Source organism: Etheostoma spectabile, unplaced genomic scaffold (assembly GCF_008692095.1).
Source record: "Etheostoma spectabile isolate EspeVRDwgs_2016 unplaced genomic scaffold, UIUC_Espe_1.0 scaffold270, whole genome shotgun sequence".
Taxonomy (NCBI): domain Eukaryota; kingdom Metazoa; phylum Chordata; class Actinopteri; order Perciformes; family Percidae; genus Etheostoma; species Etheostoma spectabile.
Window position 1 is genome coordinate 959,463 of NW_022605574.1, and position 19,689 is coordinate 979,151.

The 19,689-nt window shown below is 41.1% G+C and overlaps 1 protein-coding gene across 2 annotated transcripts in view; it reads left to right on the top strand.

Moving 5' to 3' along the window:
• The first annotated feature begins 1 nt into the window (after position 1).
• Positions 2-19,689, top strand: part of LOC116685772 (cysteine--tRNA ligase, cytoplasmic) — a 31,752-nt gene continuing 12,064 nt past the window's right edge. The window contains exons 1-16 of one of the 2 annotated variants that reach the window (XM_032510699.1): positions 8-133; positions 2,906-3,136; positions 7,692-7,783; positions 9,065-9,153; positions 9,272-9,368; positions 11,097-11,195; positions 11,522-11,671; positions 12,644-12,784; positions 14,058-14,146; positions 14,246-14,367; positions 15,466-15,578; positions 15,743-15,871; positions 16,430-16,559; positions 18,080-18,183; positions 18,513-18,610; positions 18,781-18,970. In XM_032510699.1, coding sequence (XP_032366590.1) covers positions 112-133; positions 2,906-3,136; positions 7,692-7,783; positions 9,065-9,153; positions 9,272-9,368; positions 11,097-11,195; positions 11,522-11,671; positions 12,644-12,784; positions 14,058-14,146; positions 14,246-14,367; positions 15,466-15,578; positions 15,743-15,871; positions 16,430-16,559; positions 18,080-18,183; positions 18,513-18,610; positions 18,781-18,970 — 1,896 coding nt within the window. In that variant the 5' untranslated portion in view covers positions 8-111. Of the gene's footprint in view, positions 134-2,905; positions 3,137-7,691; positions 7,784-9,064; positions 9,154-9,271; positions 9,369-11,096; positions 11,196-11,521; positions 11,672-12,643; positions 12,785-14,057; positions 14,147-14,245; positions 14,368-15,465; positions 15,579-15,742; positions 15,872-16,429; positions 16,560-18,079; positions 18,184-18,512; positions 18,611-18,780; positions 18,971-19,689 lie in introns of both variants that reach the window. The other variant, XM_032510700.1, reaches the window with a different exon arrangement.

Here is a 19,689-nt window from a genome sequence, read left to right on the forward strand (position 1 = left end):
CTCATGTACGAACACATTGGTTCCGGTTCCTACCGTTAGCATTTAGCGCCCGGGTTCTTCTTCCGGACACGTTATTGTTGCATCAGCATCCAGCCATCCAGCACTGTGGCCATGTCGACCCCAGGAGAGCCAGGTACTGTAGACAATGTCTATTTTTCACCTTAAAGACACGCAAGTTGAAAATCAGTAAAGAAGGTTATGATGACGAAGTGTCAAAGCTAATAAGCTAACGCTAGCGTTGTTAGCTTTCTGACGCTGTGGTGCAAAGCCTCCGGTAAAGGTAACATGGGGAGTGAGTGATGAACCAAACCCCCTTTAAAAAACGGTCTATTTAAACTCCCAGTTAATGAAGCTGAATGTAACGGTAAGGACGCGCAGGTCAGTGAATAAGATTCACAGATCTTCTAGATTTAAAGGCGAGACTTTTCGCTTCAGGACACTTATTCCATAGAGCAGTGTTTTTATTTAGAAAACTAAAATGTCAGGTGTTAAAATTGGTTCCGAATTTTGAACAGAGTTTGGTTGGGCGTGTTATGGAAATGGAATCTGTACTAGGCGACTGTGATTAACTCAAACTGTTGCGGTAAAGGGATATAAATATGAGAATAAATGGGCATAGCATGCTGGTAATAACACTGTAATGTCTTTACTAAAATAAAGACACTATATTTATAAATATATTTATTTTATATTAGTTACTCTGCCTGAGCTGTTGCAGCTCAGCTTGTCATTTTTAACACGTAATATATATATATATATATATATATATAATGGTCTTTACATCTTGGCAGATGGTGCTATACAGCCTGGTTGACTGCAGATACTATTTAAAATGTTAATAATAATATTATGTTAAAATTAGACATATATATATATATATATATATATATATATATATATATACATACTGTCGTCCACACTCTCCCGGCACTCACAGGATCTGTTTATATTATATCTAATGTCAATCTTTTCCTAGGTCTTTACATTTTTATTAGAATTAAATTTATATTATTTATTGATTCATGTCGCTTTGTAACTTTTGTGTTTATCTTTGCCATGCAAATATATTTATATTATTATAAATCCATCCTAAAATTGTGTTGATGTTCATCTTTTTCAACTTTTGGCCCGTACTGTGTGTGTGTGTGTGTATGTGTATGTATGTATATATGTATATATGTATAAATGTGTGTGTGTGTGTGTGTGTGTGTATATATATATATATATATATATATATATATATATATATATATATATATATATATGAATGTTCTTACCTATCAGTTGCATCACCTATTGTAGTTTGATCAGTTACATTTCTGTTCAGCAGTTTCCTTTTTATTTCCCTCTATATCTCTAAATAACTTGCATTTAAGGTTCAAGTATAAAATGTCCTAATATCCTGATGAGATCACTTATGGTTAGTATTATGTTATGATGTATTTTTAGGGAAGTAATTAAGGACGACATGCTTAAGGATTATAAAATATTAAATAATCTATCGGCATGTCTCCACCTTTTTAAAGCCAGTTTGCTTCATAAGCTGCCCGAGAACCACATTGAAGTTTATGTTTTGGATACATTTTTAATCAAGATCATCCAGATGAAGTTGTGGTGTCTAATTTCTCCATCTAGGTCTACTTTTTCATCAAGCTCTCACTTTGTGGTTAAACCCTCATTTGTGTCTATACTTGTTTTTCTTCTTCTCCTTTTTTTACTTTGTTTCATTTTCAATCTTATTTTAGTATTGGTCATGCGGGCGGAGAAAATCAATTCAACTTTCAATTTGACTTTATAGGTTTCACACTCTTGTTTTGGAAACTTCCTCCAGTCCGTTTCACTTTCACTCTTCGTTTCATTTTTTGGGAATTGTGTTTTGTACAGACAGAAAAGACTTTGTTTACCATGGTTAAAGAATGGTTATCGCAGGGAGCAGAACTCATTTACTGATCAAGATTGATTAGTATTTTGGAACTTTTATATAATAGTTTACTTATTTAGCATTATTTTAGTTTTTCAGATCACACTTTGCCCTTTAGTGTCACATTGTCTCTGTTCCATGTCCTGTTTCCGAGCCCTACAGTGACTGCTGTACCCCCAGCACCATGACCAGAGACACAGCTGTTGTCAGACACATGTTGCAACATCTGTACTGTAATAAAACAACACTACTTCTCCTTTGACTCAGTCTTACGCAGTATTCCATCTGTCCACGACATTCAAAACACCATTTGTAGATGTACTTTTAAGTTATCACACAATACTGAGAGGAGAGAAATCTAAAAGATTAGACCCGGTCAAAGACTGGAATATGTGCCTCTCTGTTCTTCTGGGACACGGGGGGTTTGTGTCATATAATCTGCGTGATTTCAGTGCAGTTTGAACTATTTTCTTACATAATTTGAGTTGGAAGTGTGCTGACCTGCTGCTGAACATGAGGTCTCGGCTGTGGTAAACTCGTGGTGCTGTTGGTAGTGTAACACTAGTGAATGTTTGCGTTAACTATTAACTAGTCGTGATTACAAACTAGTACTTTCGGGGTGTGGGTAGAGTAAGAGCACGGAGACAGCTTCGACTGTAACTTGGTCCATTCCAGTGTAGAACAGCTCAAGACTCATAACAAACACGCTTCAGCATCTCATCATATCCCTCCGCCCACCTGTTAACTGAATTACAGGCAGGGTAGGCCTACAACATGTTAGGTAGTCCCTTGATAAATCAAGGAATAGAATACACTGTGATGCTACAACTGATGGAAATATTACTCATTTCAGTAACTCTACCTACAGTCATCTGTAAACTAAATATTCACAAAATAAATCTCATCTTACATTGGTGTTGTCCTCAGGCTGTTGCAGCCTAGTCTGTAATCCTTCTGCGAATATTTGCCCTCTTGTTTCTGCAGCCTTTGAGTATGGCTTCTTGCTACAGATAAATGAGGAGGCCGCGCTGGCAGCGGCCCTGAATGACTACCTAACGCCCCGCAGCTACCTGGCCGGGTTCAGCCCCTCCCAGGCCGACCAGAAAGCCTTTAAGCTCCTCCACAGGCCCCCAGACCCGCAGCATGTCCACGCTCTGCGCTGGTACAGACACATAGCAGCCCTGCAGCCGGACCTCCTCCACCCTGACAGCAGCAGTGAGTAGACAGACAGACAGACAGACAGACAGACAGACAGACAGCTGTAGGCATGCTGGGACAGGCTGGGACTAGGGATGCACAACACATCGCTTTTTATTGTCATCGCTCGAGGCTGCATCATTTTGCAAAAGACCCTCAGAGATTTTTTTTGTGTTGGTTGAAAGAAACTGTTAACTGTCATTCTTTTTTCAGTGGTGCCTTATATATTCAATTCAATGTTCAATAAAAAAGAAGGAAACTATTTCATTTGTTTTAATTTCAACAACCACTTTAATGTTCAGTATGTTAGAAGAATACCAAAAGCAGCAGAACGGAGTTCACTTAAATATATGGTCATGGTCAAGGTCAAAGTGTATTTCTTTAGCACATTTACAAACTGCGCCAAAGTGCTGTTCAAATATATATATAGATAACATAAAACAAAAGCATAATAAATAACCGGAAAAACACATCTAAAACAGAATAAGCCAATAACAAAAAGACAGTTAACAACAGTTAAATACTTTGCTCAAATCAATAACAATAAAATGTCACAGCTCAGCTTGTGTTAAAAGCCAGTGCAAAAAGATTTAAAACTCTCAATAGAGGAAGCTTCTCTAATGTTGATATGTTATGATATGTTTATGTATCACAAGTAATATCATTAACCCAATATTCAACAAGATGATTGTATAGCGCATATTTTCCTCATATCATGCAGCCGTAGCTTACACCCGGTCCTGATCTCGATGCACCGGTCTGGACGTTGAGGACATGTTGATGTCTGAGGTCCCGAGGCAGGAATCATCCTCGTTGATTGAACTCCACCTACACTACTGCGTTTTATTTTCATTTTTACGCAGCACTTTGAGACAAAAACAATCGCCGTCCACACGAGAGTTTCAGCTCCAGTAGCAGAACTAATCTCCGTCCATATTAACACGTCTGACAACACGTATCACATGACCGTTCACACACACACACACTGGGCATGTGCATGCCGGTGGAAGCTGATTGTCTGACGTTACTCTGCATTAAATATCACGAATGTATAAGTTAAAAATACAGAAAATACTTTGGAGGAAGAACAACAGAGAAAAGTAAGGGCAGGGATTTAATATCTTGGACAACAAGGCAGAATTGTAACTTAGATAGATAGATACTATAGATAGATAGATACTATAGATAGATAGATAGATATTTATTGATCCAATAATATGGGTAATTACAGTTACACAGCACAAAATATAAAGTCTTATATAAACTAGGATACAATATACATACATGAAATAATAACAATAATAGGAATAAAATACAAGGAGAAATATTTGAACATATGCAAGTTGAGAATACAAAAATGTGCAACTTCTTAAATAGTATGACAAAATGTAAAAAGACCAGTTGTGCAGGTTGCACTTAGTGCAGTTCATATCATTAGCCCACCTAAGCCTACCTGACCGATTACACTGGCCGACGCGCGTTGTCGTTTCCAAATGTCTCCGTTTGCGCCCGTCCAGACTACAAAGCAGCCCCTGACACCCAAACGGGGGCAGCAGTGTTTCCAAACGTCTCCGTTTTAGTGGCTCGGAAACACCGGAGTAGTGTGGACGTAAGGCAGTGATCATCAACTGGCGGCCCGCGGGCCGAATGCGGCCCACCAAGCCGTTCGATCCGGCCCGCGACTGGATTCCAAAATTGTGAGGATCAAAGAGAAAATATGTAGGCCTACTCTACACTATTAAAGCAACTAAAAGCAGCAGCAACTGAGTCTCTTCTCAGTAATCACCCCCATTTATGACTCTATTTAGGCTACACCCCAAAATCAAACTACTCTCTCTTGATCAGTTAAAGTTCGAGTAGTAATGCCACTTGCGTGGGAGTAGGCAGATTTCAGTGCGGCGATTTTTCTCTGACGCGCCTCTGACTGCTCAGGATATGAAATCTTAAAATTTGAATGTTTAGTGTGGTGGTGACGGCGCAGATTGTATTCTTTTGCAACAGCAACCGTTTCGTTGCAAATTACTCATACTGGTGAGGCATTCCGGAAGGTTGGCATGATAAATGCGTACGTTTCAGTCCAGTCATCATTGAAGGACCTGTTTTCAATATCAACTTTGCGTTTCATAGCCTTTGAGAGTGCCATTTTACCTCTGTTAAGAGACCATTTCCTGTCACTTCCTCGGTGTTTGTTTTTCAAGTGCTCTATAAGTAAAATTGACTTAATTGAGTTGAGGCAAAATATCTATCACCCCTGGTGGTTGTCTGTGGTGTAGGTGATAGGATCCTGACTCATAAAGTGCCTTCAGTTTTGTAATGAAATGGAAAAAGTATTACCAATAAACATCAATCATAATGTTATACCAAAATTTGATTTTTTATTTAATTTTTATTTAAGGGTCCGGCCCCCAAGGAGACTGTCTGGTAAAATTCTGGCCCTTTGATAAATATAGTTGATGACCCCTGACGTAAGGCGTAAACGTGGCAACAGATATTAGTTTTTTTAACCAAAGCGTAGTAGTGTAGATGGAGCCACGCCTCTGCAAACACTGACATGCATGAACCCAGAGTTATTTATCATTTGAATAAATCCAGTTTCAGCTTTCACTCCTCTCCAGTCAGTCAGAGCAGCACACGGTGTACGGGGCCTGGAGCTGGGCGTAGGGAGAGTCTCTGTTATCACTGTTAAAACAAAGCGTCAGCAGTTCTGCCCTCAGGCACCTACCCAAAGAATACCTGATGTTAAAACAGCTTTGCAAACACAGACGTGTGACATCTGCAGGAAATTAGATATCTTTTATCCCAGGCCTGCATCGCATGTGTTAAAAACAACACACTGGATATCATGTGCTCTCCTCGCTGGATGGTTGGACATGCCCGGTGTGGCTTTGACTGCTCATTTGTTACATGGCTGGCTGCATTTCTTTTGAGAAAAGGTTTCCTTTTGTGGCATCTGACTATAGGACTGAACAAATGAGGAGATTCTACTCTGTTTTGTGTGCACTAGCCCGACTAACCTCAAGACTAACCTCAAGACAATTCCTCACACTTTGAGGCAATTATTGCAAATGAGTAATGATGTACTGGATATTGGCGCTGAGGCAACACACATAATGATAATGATCAATGGGGCACTATCCCAAGTTAAATAAGTAGACCTAAAGATTGTTCAGTGATGTGTTTACTTTGGAGAAGAAGACACTTTAATCACTACAGTAATGTGTAAAATCGTAGAGGAAATCTGTAACGCCTTACTGTTTTTGCATGATTTCCTTCAACCTTTTACATTCAGAGTGATTCATACTTCAGTTGCAGGTAAAAACAACAACAATAACTGCAATGCATTTTGATGTTCAGAGACATACGCCTGCTTAACCCTTGTGTTGTCCTCCGGTCCAATTTGACCCGTTTTTTTTTTATTTTGAATATCAGGGACTTGGCTTTCTTTCAACCAAATTACCTAAAAATAACATGTATGCCATACAATGTTCCTCAAGTAAAATTACTGATTACTTTCACCGAATTTTAGTTGTTTTATTGAATTTAATGGCATTTTAAAAAAGTGACCAAAACCTCGGAAGTAATGTCAAAAAAAGAGAGAGAAACGCTGAAAAAGCAAACGAGAAATTGTTTTTGTATAATTAGTAAAAATGTACAATAATTTGTAATAAAACAGTGTAGTATAATCATTTGTAAAAAATTAGGCTATACCAAGAATAAATGTAGGAAAAAAAAAGCAAAAACTTTGGAAAAAGCGCCAAAAAAGGATGGTTGATGGGAAGACAACACAAGGGTTAAAACATGGTTTTTAATGCAGCTCGATGCAGTCTGTGCTCCGCTCATTTGGCTTGAATTAGATTTTTTCTTTTTTAGGAAAATGCGTTGAAGGAATATAAAAACTTGTGGGTGAATTCTCCTGAATTCTCTTTTTTTCCACAGTTAGTCTTTGAATTCATGAATCAAATAGCAGAAACTGATCTGCAGCAGTCTCAGGTGATTGCTTTTTTTTCTATTTTTGTCCAAGTAAAAATTCACTGGTTCCAGGATTCTTTATTTTCTTTGACAGTACATTTAATATTTTTGAGTTTTGTACCGTTAGTCTGATAAAACAAACAATTTGAACTTGCGTTCTTGGGAATTGCATTGGCCATTTATCACCATTTTCATATATTTTACGGACCAAAAGATGAATTGTTGATAAAACATAATCAATAGTGGCAGTCATAACTCACAGTAATGGTGTGTTACAGATACAAGGGGGCAAGAAGTTCAGACCTTCCTCCGTGTTCCTCTCGTTCTGTGGTTCTCCAACTAATCTATTAAATATGTAACATTTAAAGCAGCATGTGTAGATTTCTGTGTTAATATACCAAACTTCAAATCAAAGTTACGGTTTTGTCTTGTGAAATATTAGACGATCTAAATTACAATTGGTACAGTTACAATCCTACGCAACACAGCGGCTTTAAATGCTGGCGTACAGCGTGAAGGATGGCAGAAAACATGTAAAGCTGGCAGTTAGAGGTAGGAAAAGTGTCCCTTTAGATAACCTTTCTTCTTTCTTTCTTGATTCCAGTGAAAGGAAAGCGGGTGCAGCCCCCTTGGTCTCCACCTGCAGGAACAGAGGTTCCCCGACTTCGACTCTACAACAGCCTGACGAGAGCAAAGGTAGGATGGGGGGGGGGGGGGGGGTAGCCCTAATCTCCAAAGTGAGGGGGACAGGTTGTTCAGGATTCAAAGATCCTCTCCCATTTATCTCTCCAAATCACAGATTCCAAGTAGCCGACATTTCATTTATGATTGATGGAAACACTCTGCATTTTTCCGTAAACCGTTCCATACTGTTTAACTGCACCATCTCGTCCAATAAGAGGATCCGCTAACATGTGACCTGGCCACACGAAGGTGGAGCAGGCCATCCTACCTAATATGTGGTGCTAAGGTCATTAATATGCAAAAAGACGAGACATACAAAAAAAACTTGTAAAATAGTTTTGTAGGAATAAAAAGATGAAGAATCTGCGCCCGGGTTGAGGTTGAGGGGGGTAAAGGGGGGTGATTCTGTGGGGGCATGCAATTACCTCCCCCCCCCCTTCCCCCCGTGAGAACGTTTTGTCTGTAACAGCCCAAATTTGGTGGCCTCTGGCCCATTCTAATTCCCACTATTCCCTCAAATACACTGGTCTCAATTATTCCATATGTTAATGAGTTTTCCTCCCTATATTATTTGAATATATTTTTTTATGCTATATTATTGCCTAAATCGATCAACTGAATCAACCTGAGTAACGTGCACACTCGCCTACTTATGGTGCGTTCAAATGAACTCAGACGTGTTGTAAGTGTGGGGGACAGAGGGCACCGACATGGAAAGTGCGAGGGACATTTCCCCCACGTACCCCGGGGACACTACGACCTTGGTTGGAGGCAAATATCTAATCCTTGTCAGTGTTTGTGGAAAGCCATCGTCATAAATTATCTCGACACAATGTACGGAGCACAGAGAAACAGATTGTGAGAGAGGATGCACATGTGTCCTTTTGTTATTACTGAACAAGATTAGATTAGATTAGATTCTACTTTATTCATCCCACAACGGGGAAATTTCCTCATTACAGCAGCAGCATTTTCTACAAAACAGCAAAAAACAAAAACACACAGACAAGTAAACACACAAGAAATACAGGCAAACAACAGACAATGATTATATGGTAGACTGAAAGTAAGCAAAATGGCGTCAAATGAAGGTATTTTAAAGTGCGGTTGCCATGATACAAGAAACAATATTGCGGTGTAAGTGACGTTAAAATTAAACAGAATGTGTATGTGTGCATGTGAACAAGCTGTGCTGTGTAATCCAGAGGCTTCCCAGAGGCAAACAACCGCAAGGTGGTCATTTTTTTTCTTCTTTTTTTTGTAAATCAACTCTCAAACTTTTTTATGTTTCAGGAGCCGTTCGTTCCCCAGAGAGGGAACAAAGTAACGTGGTACTGCTGCGGACCGACGGTGTACGATGCCTCGCACATGGGACACGCCAGGTAAAAAGAAAAAGTAACGCTTGTTCAAGACGTGAGTTTCATCCTTACAACGGATTACAAAGGAGGTTTGTTGTGGTGTAACTAGATTTTATTTTTCTGAATGTGTCTCTTTGTGCAGGTCCTACATATCTTTTGATATTCTGCGAAGGATACTGAAGGACTACTTCAAGTACGATGTCCTCTACTGCATGAACATCACAGACATAGACGACAAAGTGAGTTGGATTTTAAGCGTCGGGTGTACTCGAACGCAACACCGTGCGTGGGCGGCCGTAGATGGCGTGCGCGCTACAAGCACGCAACTCATTGTTCGTTGCGGTATTCTCCCATAATAATAATCTGTAAATAAGCAAGTAGTAGAGAAGATGGGCGCCTGGAAAGTTCACCTGGTAGAGCGTGCGCCCCCCCGCAAACGCTCAGTCCTTGTCGCAGCTGCAGGTTCGACTCTGACCTGCATCCCTTTGCTGCATGTCATTCCCTCTCTCTCTCTCCCCTTTCACATCCTCAGCTGTCCTATATAATAAAGTCCTAAAATGCCCCAAAAAAGAATTTTTAAAAAGAAATAGGGAAAAAGAAGAGACTGTAAGTAAAGGAAAGCAGGCTGCCTGGCAACGGTAGTAAAAACATCCATGTTAAACACCAATGTACCGCCAAACATTACATTTGTCTACTCTAATCATTAACGTGACTGTTGTTTTTATCAAAATCAAAATGACTGCCTGTAACATGAATGGAATTACACGAAGCCGTTTTTTTAGCTTTGACAAAACAATCTCTCATGTTGTTCCACGCTCTCTGTCACTGGCCAATTTGAGTCGCGCACGCTCAGATTTAAACGGTTTACGACATAACTGTCATACTGAAATTTGTGAAATCCATGAAATAAAAAACTTTTCTCTTTACAAATGATAAAAATAGTTTGTTATTGTTGTTTGGTTGCTAACGTTGGCTCAAAACACCATTCGACTGACAGCCTTTGTTGTGTTTGATGCTAACGTGTAGCCAGAAGTGAACTAACTTCATTAATTAGGTCCATTTTTACTGTGTTGACATTACAAAAGTCTCTCGCAAGCATCTTATGTGCTAGCCATAGACGGTTAATGCTAACTACTTGTTGTAAAGTGACGCAAACGCGACTCAAATCTGCACTCTCCTCTCATTGGGCAGTAACAGAGCCTTCGCACTGGAATCGACAGCCGTTGTGACGTCATGTTATTACGCGCGCACCTCACACAGGCCAGGAACACCGCTGCGACCATAAATTAAGCTTTACTAAAAGGTTTATTCTCCACAGTTTTGTACTTTTACATCTTTTATTAGGTGAAGGGGGAAAAAAAGAACAAAAACTTTGCATAATCTTTCTAGACCTAATCTTAAAGGGATAGTTCAGACGTTTGTTTAGTGTGGTTGTCTGAGCTACTTCTCCGTAGTCAGTTGCCGTTTCTCACTGGCAAGGATCCTTCCTTGGGAGGACTAGTCCTCCCAAGGAAGGATCCTTCAGGAGCAGGTCAGAGTCCTCCTTAGCATTTGGAGAACATGTACAAGGGAACAGGCTATCAAGTGCACGTCATTGCGGGCTTGCTTCATTGAATTTGTTTCTGTTACCGGGCTGTTCAGTTATTTTGTTGAGATGGAGAAGGTGAATCAGCAGCCGTTTCTTAATGTCAAGGAAGGATCCTCCAAAGCCAGGATTTGGAGGATGCTACGTCATTGACCATCCTTGACCCTGGGAAACGACTCCCGTGTTAGCTACGGTAGATGGCGGTCGGCACGACAACAGTTTGGAGAAGCAATTAGGAGTAGCAACACATGGATAAGCAATGTCCTGCTTTGGAGGGGGGCAACCCCTAAACACATTTTAGACACCCAAAAACATCTGTCAGTTTCTCTTAAGTCATTATGTTTAACTTTTTTGGCTTTGTGTTGGTATTTCTCTCTCCCAGATCATTAAAAGGGCCCGGCAGAACCACCTCCTAGACCAGTACAAGGAGAAGCAACCACAAGCTGCTCAAATCCTGCAGGACGTCCTCAGCGCCAGAGTGGTGAGACCAAACTCTCAACTAGCCTTTGGTACAACGATAAGAGCCTTGCAGACAAGTTTCAGGGGGGCAGTAAAGTCTATCAGATCTAATGCTTGGGAAGCAGAGACTGGTTCAAACAAAGGGCTGTGGACACTTTATCTGGGATTTGAAGCACCAGAGACACTATAGACCCAACTCTAAGCATGGATATCTTCTGATGAAGTTTGGGACTGTCGAATTCTGAAATCATAATATTAACAATTTATACAATTTATAGACTCAACTTCAGTTAACCTGAAGGTTTCTGTTTTTTACTTAAATCCTCATGCACGTGTGTTATTTTTCAGCCCTTTCAGGCCAACTTGGCTGGGACGACAGACCCAGATAAGAAGCAGATGCTGGAGAGGCTGGACGCTGCTGTTACAGCCGCTCTGCAGCCCCTGCAGGCAGCGATGGAGGGCAAAGCAGCAGACCAGGTCGTACAACCTCTGGCACAGGTAAGACTCACTGAGCAGACCAGGTCGTACCACCTCTGGCACAGGTAAGACTCACTGAGCAGACCAGGTTGTACCACCTCTGGCACAGGTAAGACTCACTGAGCAGACCAGGTGTTCCCTTCAGTCACTTACTGCAATTCCTTGAAGGTGCACTGCCACACGTGTTTCATTACTTTGTGGTAAATAGGAAGTTCTACTACTGAGTTCTAATAACAATAATTCATGGTGAATGTATATTTATAGCCAAAGGCTTTATTGTTATTGTTGTTATCTTTATACTGTCTTTCTCTCTATACTGTATTTTGCTGAGAACTGCTGCTGGAAATTTCAGTTTCCTTGCTGAAGTCATCCAAAAAGGATTAATAAAGAGAAGTCTAATGGACTGTAACATTTTTTGTTGATAAAATGCCTTGGTTATTTTGCTTCAAGCCATTTTAGCATAATCAGAATCAGAATCAGCTTTATTCGCCAGGTATGAGGACACATACGAGGAATTTGTCTTTGGAGCATCGTTACTCACACTGTGCTTACACATACATATCAACCAAAACAGAAATATACACACTAATATATATATTACTGGCATCAGTTTGGTTTGAAATGGGTATTGGGAAAGAGACTAAGTGCATTTCCAGAAGTGCAGGGTACAATAACGCACAGGTGATGTTTTGAAAGACGCTGTCCTGTAGCTTACTAATGTACATGAATAAAATTGTGGTTTAATGTAGTATGTATATTTTTTTTAATCCAGAAACTTGTTACAAAGCAAACCGATTTCCCTAATATTAGTTATTTGTAGTCACTGGAGCCAATAATATCGGTCGGGCTCTATTGACTGATAAATATTTCTTCTGTCATGGCAGGAAAGCAGTGGCATGAAAAATACAGTGTATTTGTAGATAAATTGAGGGAAAGAAAATCTAGATTTCTAGGCTTTATTAACTTTATTTATTAACTTTTTTTTCTTCCAAGGTGCTGTTGGAGAACTCCAAGGACCTGCTGGCTGATTGGTTGGATACGCAGTTCGGAAGTCAAGTCACGGAAAATTCAATCTTCTCCATTCTCCCCAATTATTGGGAGGGAGAGTACCACAAAGACATGGACGCCCTGAACGTAAGTAGAGGCACAGCAAAGTGTTTTCTAAAGGCCGTTTCAGGAAATTATAGATCCGAAGCCGAGGGCCAGATTAAGGGCTCGGACCCAAACCCTAACTGCCTAGTGGTGCAGTCTAATTTTTTTTAGTTGTGAGTACACAGCGATCCCCCCCCCCCCCCGCCTCATACTCTCCTGTCCCAAAGCGACTCCCCGTGCACTAAGCACTGTGTACACGGACACCTGACGTTTCAGTATTGATGGCGTTTATTTAAAGCTCTGGAAAAACAACAATGTTTTCAAAGGATCCTTCCTTGACTTTGAGAGACGGCTACACACTCAACATCCCATAAGCTACTCACACTTACCAGGTAACAGTAACGTTGCGTTAGAAGTTTCGGTTTTCTGTGACGATCACGTTCGGGTCACCGTGATCTGCGGCAGCTGCAGTGTCACCCGACGCGGCGGTGCCTTCAGGGACGGACTTTTGAAAACACTGAAGTAGTGTTATTTGGGTCTGTTTAAGTTTCATGTCTCGTTACTTTATATTTACTTTGTTCAAGTTGCGAGAAAGGAAAGACCACTTGGATTCACTTTAAATATAATTATACACAATGTGTTCTATAAGTATGTGGACAGCCCTGTCTTTGGTTGGGGCACCATCCATCCATCCATCCATCCATCCATCCATCCATCCATCCATCCAATCATCGTCATCCTCTTATCCGGTATCGGGTCTCGGGGGCAGCAGCTCCAGTAGGGGACCCCAAACTTCCCTTTCCCGAGCCACATCAACCAGCTCCGACTGGGGGATCCCGAGGCGTTCCCAGGCCAAGTTGGAGATATAATCCCTCCACCTGGTCCTGGGTCTTCCCCGAGACCTCCTCCCAGCTGGACGTGCCTGGACCACCTCCTTAGGGTAGCACCCAGGAGGCATCCTTAACAAGTGTCCGAACCACCTCAACCGGCTCCTTTCGATGTCAAGGAGCAGCGGCTCTACTCCGAGCTCCTCTCGGATGACTGAGCTTCTCACCCTATCTCTAAGGGAGACCCCAGCCACCCTCCTGAGGAAACCCATTTCGGCCGCTTGTACCCTGGATCTCGTTCTTTCGGTGATGACCAAGCCTTCATGACCATAGGTGGGGCTAAGCCCCGTTATTCCTCTGATGGAAAATCTCAATGCAACAGGATATAACCATATTATAGATAATAGGTCTCCCACTTTTGTGGCAACAGTTTGGGATACTTATGGCCAAAATAGTTTACACACATTTTGTGACCCCCCCCCCCCCAGGTTCTTCCCCCAGACGTCCTCACTCGAGTCAGTGAATACGTGCCTGAGATCGTGGAGTTTGTGAAGAAGGTTGTGTCCAATGGTTACGGGTGAGGAAGAAACTACCAGTGTCTACTATTCATGGTGCATCCACATCGTTTGTCATTACCAGGACAGTTAGCATTATTTGGGTTTTCTGATGTGTTCAGGTACGAATCGAACGCTTCTGTGTACTTCGACACCTCGAAGTTTGATGCCAGCCCGCAGCACTCGTACGCCAAACTGGTGCCAGAGGCGGTCGGAGATCAGAAAGCTTTACAAGAGGGAGAAGGTAGATATGTTTTCACATTTTAACTACCAAAAGGTTGTCTGGGACTCTAGCAGCTTTCAAATCTGATAGCACACATTTTAGTTCAGGGACCTTCTTTGAGTTGGCAAAGTTGTTTTGGTTGATTATTATTTTTTATTATATCATATTATTATTCATTTTTTATATATATAATTACATACTGACTGTGAAATAAATACATATGAGTCAAAAAAAACAATCGGTTTGAACTTTATCGACTCATATATAAAATTATTTTTTCATGTATTTATGTTAATTATATAATTTATTTATTACATATTGAATGAAACGATATATAATGAAGAAAACAATAACAAAAATAATCTAAACCAAAAATTTAAAATAATACAAAAATACTACTTCAATTTAAGCTATACTCAATCAAGCTATTAAGACAAAAAAAACAATCGCCGAGTCCATGTGCTCTGTGTCATCCCCTCTTTCTCTCCCCCTTCTCTCTCTGTCCACTCTCACTATCTAATAAAGGAAAAAGCTCCAAAAAATAATCAAAAAAAAAATAAAAATACACTAGCACCACTAACATCGGTGAGATTTCCACTCTTCTTCCTCACTTCTGTACCGTTCTGAAATAAATCTTTTGTAACTTTTTTTAAATGTAAATGTGCTGTATTTATGTAGCGCTTTTCCAGTCTTAACAACTGCTCAAAGCGCTTTTACATCTACAGGAAACATTCACCATTCACACACATTCATACACTGTGGCCGGGGCTGCCGTACAAGGTGCCACCTGCTCGTCAGATAAACACTCACACACATTCACACTCCGATGCGCAGCACCGGGGGCAACTCGGGGTTCAGTGTCTTGCCCAAGGACACTTCGACAATGACTGCAGGGGCGGGGATTGAACCACCAACCTTCCAATTGGCAGGCAACCGCTCTACCACTGAAACACAGCCGCCCCAATTTCATTATATTTATACTGCCATGTTTTGACGTTCAATTCAAATCTGTTAAATCTCGCGTATTACCATGAATGCTGAAGGTGGATTTCTCTCTGTTTTTCTAAGCCAGTTCTGATAGTCTTGTTGGTCTCTGCTGTGTCTTGTGTGGCCCTGCAGGGGACCTGAGCATCTCAGCTGACAGATTAGGGGAGAAGAGGTCTCCCAACGACTTTGCCTTGTGGAAAGCCTCTAAGCCCGGAGAGCCTTCATGGGACTCCCCGTGGGGGAAGGTGAGAGTTCATTCTTAGTATAGGTGTGGTGTTAAACTGATGCATTACTTCTACAACACGATGCTAGGGTGTATATTGCAGAAAGTAAAAGATGAGGCACCTTTGGATGTGATTGATGCGACATTGATTGTTTCTGCGCTGTTGAATATTTTGAATTGTAACAGGGAAGGCCGGGCTGGCATATCGAATGTTCTGCCATGGCTGGCTCTATCTTGGGAGAGTCCATGGACATCCACGGCGGGGGGTTTGATCTTCGATTCCCCCATCACGACAACGAGTTGGCTCAGTCTGAGGTACAAAAGTCTTTTGAAGTTGTTTATTGACGATATTTGCTCCTGCTTGTCTTTTACTCTAATTGGCCCCACATTTGAAGCCTGTAGTGCAGGGGTCTTCAACGTTTTCCAGGCCAAGGACCCCCAAACTGATGGCGAGATGGAGCGAGGACCCCCTAATTATATATATTGTATAACATTGTGTTATATCAAACTGGTCCTAAAGTGCCATGTGTGCGTTGATGACTGAAAGACATCTTCTGCCTCCATTTATCTGTTTACTACAGTGTGTTGAATTCATGTTAATGTGGATTTAAAGACATTTCAATTAGTTGGAAAAAAATTGCAGGGGGGGGGGGGGGGGGATATAAAAAAAAGTCTAATCAACCAAAACTTTCACGACCCCCATGCAGTACCTCCGCGACCCCCTGTTGAAGACCCCTGCTGTAGTGAATAAAACACAGATAGCATTCGAGTAGTTAAAGATGATTAACTGTCTTAATGAACTGCTGTATTTAGCCATTTACAATCAAAGAGAAAGTGACGGTGTTTAACCACCATCGGTTGTTTTCTTCTCAGGCTTTCTTTGAGAACGACCACTGGGTCAGATACTTCCTGCACACCGGACACCTGACGATCGCAGGCTGCAAGATGTCCAAGTCTCTGAAGAATTTCATCACCATTAAAGATGCCCTGGCAAAGAACACAGGTGACCCAACTGGTTCTGCTTGACACCTCTAATGTTGTAGACACCTGTTGTTATTTTTATTTTAAGTAAAGATTTATCAATTTTAAATCTACCCTTTCCAAAGGAAAAGGAAGTTAAAAAAAAACAAGATAAAAGTAAAGAAACAACAAAATGAATCACATTTATAACCCATTATGAAAATATAAACTGAAGCTTATATAGTCCAATGTTGCCCCCCCCTAAAGTTCCCTAGTAAAAACCATCCGAATGTACCACAGCCTTCCGCATGTGATCATGCTGTTTATATAGCGGCAGTTACATGAAAATAACCGTCCTGTTTTCTTTGTGAAGCCTTTCGAGATTCAAGGTTCTAGCTACAGAATCCTGAGCCTCTGGTTATGGTTAGCAGAAACTATTAGCAACATTTTGTCTCCATCTCTGAAACGCTTCAACGATATCGATGCACGTTTTATTTGTCAATTGTCAGACTCTTTAAGACTCTTTTTTTTTTTTTTTTTTTTTTTTATAGTATTTATTGATCCCCAGTGGGGAAATTACAATTTACACTCTGTTAGAATCACTACACACAGGCCTGAAATACACAAAATGGAGAGATGTCAGAGTGTGGGGGGTGGGGGGTGGGGGGGTACGGTGCAAGGGCAATCCACACTCCTTACTTTGGTCCGCATGGGGACTTGAACCGGCGACCCTCCGGTTTCTAACCCAACTCCCTGCAGACTGCCACCCTCTTGTTGCCAATACTGGAATAACTTTTTCTGCAAGACCTTCCACCGTTGAATCAGGCTTTCACCATCTGAAGGGACGGGTGCTTGCATCGGTAGAACAGCCAATAGGAACGTCCAACGTGAGAGAAACACCCTTTTTTTTTTTTAGATTATTTTTATTCACACTGATAGCAAAAAATATACATTTGAGCATTTAAAAAAGTATTTTGAGAGCGATTTTTCTTTTTTTTTTGGTATCTATTGGTATGAAAACCTTTTTCTCTCAAACCTTTTTTTTTTCTCGCATGTGATAAAGAAACAAATCTAGCTCCATAGAAGTCTCCCGTCACATTTAGATTTTCTAAAACCTGAAAAACACCCTAGAGGAGGGGCAGAAGTCTAGTTTTCTCAGAACACTTCCAGATGAGATTTGGTTTGTTAGTGACAGATTTAACCCTCCTCCGTTTATTAAAGGGCGGCTGTGGCTCAGTGGTAGAGCGGTTGCCTGCCAATCGGAAGGTTGGTGGTTCGATCTCTGGCCCTGTAGTCCCATGTCGAAGTGTCCTTGGGCAAGACACTGAACCCCGAGTTGCCCCCGGTATGCTGCCCCATCGGAGTGTGAATGTGTGTGAATGTTTATCTGATGAGCAGGTGGCACCTTGTACGGCAGCCTCGGCCACAGTGTACGAATGTGTGTGAATGGTGAATGTTTCCTGTATGATGTAAAAGCGCTTTGAGTAGTCGTTAAGACTAGAAAAGCGCTATATAAATACAGCACATTTACATTTACATTTACATCTATTTGTCCTCCTGCAGCTCGTCAGCTCCGTCTGGCTTTCCTGATGCATTCCTGGAAAGACACGCTGGACTACTCGTCCAACACCATGGAGTCGGCTGTCCAGTACGAGAAGTTCTTGAACGTAAGGGACGATAGACAAATGGGCTTTTTATTTAGAGGTGGTATAAAATCTTTAGCTAATATGCTGTTTGATGCCCCTTTAAGTTCAGATTAGATTAGATCAGATTTGACTTTATTGACCCCAAATTGGCAGATTTCAGTGCTATAGTAGTGAAATATAAGACACACAGCACACACATCATCAAATAATAAAAAGGATAGAATACAAGAACAAATATTCAAAACTACAGATAAGAAATACAAAGGAAAGAATGTAAAAATGTAGTGGCGGTAATAATAATAATGTCCAACCTACTTTAATAGTTTTTGTTATTTATTTCCATGTAACAGGAGTTCTTCCTGAATGTGAAAGACATACTGCGCGCTCCGACTGATGTCACCGGGCGCTTTGAGAAGTGGGAGGCAGCAGAGGTGGAGCTCAACAACAGGTAAGAGAGGAAAGATTTAATATGAGTTAATATGGGAGACAAAGCTCCTTACTGAGCTTTTACCATATGGGTCAAAACAAGCGTGAGACATCTGAAGATCTGGAGGTTTAGGGGGAAAAAAAAGAAAAAGAAAGAGGACAAAGCCAAATGGTCTTTCTCGTGTTGTTCAGTTTCTACGACAGGAAGTCTGCCGTCCACGACGCTCTGTGTGACAACGTGGATACTCGCACCGCCATGGAGGAGATGAGAACGCTGGTCGGCCTTAGCAACAGCTACATCGCCGGCAGGAAGAGCGCCAAGCTGCGGCCCAACCGCATGCTGACGCAGAGCATCGCCGTCTACCTCACCAGCATGCTGAAGGTGGCCACGATTCACTGCTAATTACTTTAAAGGTCCCATGGCAGGAAAATTTCACTTTATGAGGTTTTTTAACATTAATATGAGATACACACACACACACACACATACACATACATACATACATACACACACACACACACACACACACATACATGCATACATACATACATGCATACATACACACACACATACATACACACACACACACACACACATACATACATACACACACATACATACATGCATACACACACACACGCGCGCATGCATGCATGCATACATACATACATACATGCATACACACACACACACACACACACATACATACACAAAAACATACATGCAAACATACACACATACATACATACATACACAAAAACATACATGCAAACATACATACATAGACACATATATACACAAAAACATACATGCAAACACACATACATACATACATACATACACAAAAACATACATGCAAACATACACACACACACACACACACACACATACATATATACATACATATACACACACACACACACACACACACACACACACACACACACACATACATATATACATGCATGTATGCATACATACACACACACATACATACATACATACATACACACACACATACATGCATACACACACACATACACACACACATACATACATACACACACACACACACACATACATGCATACATACATACATA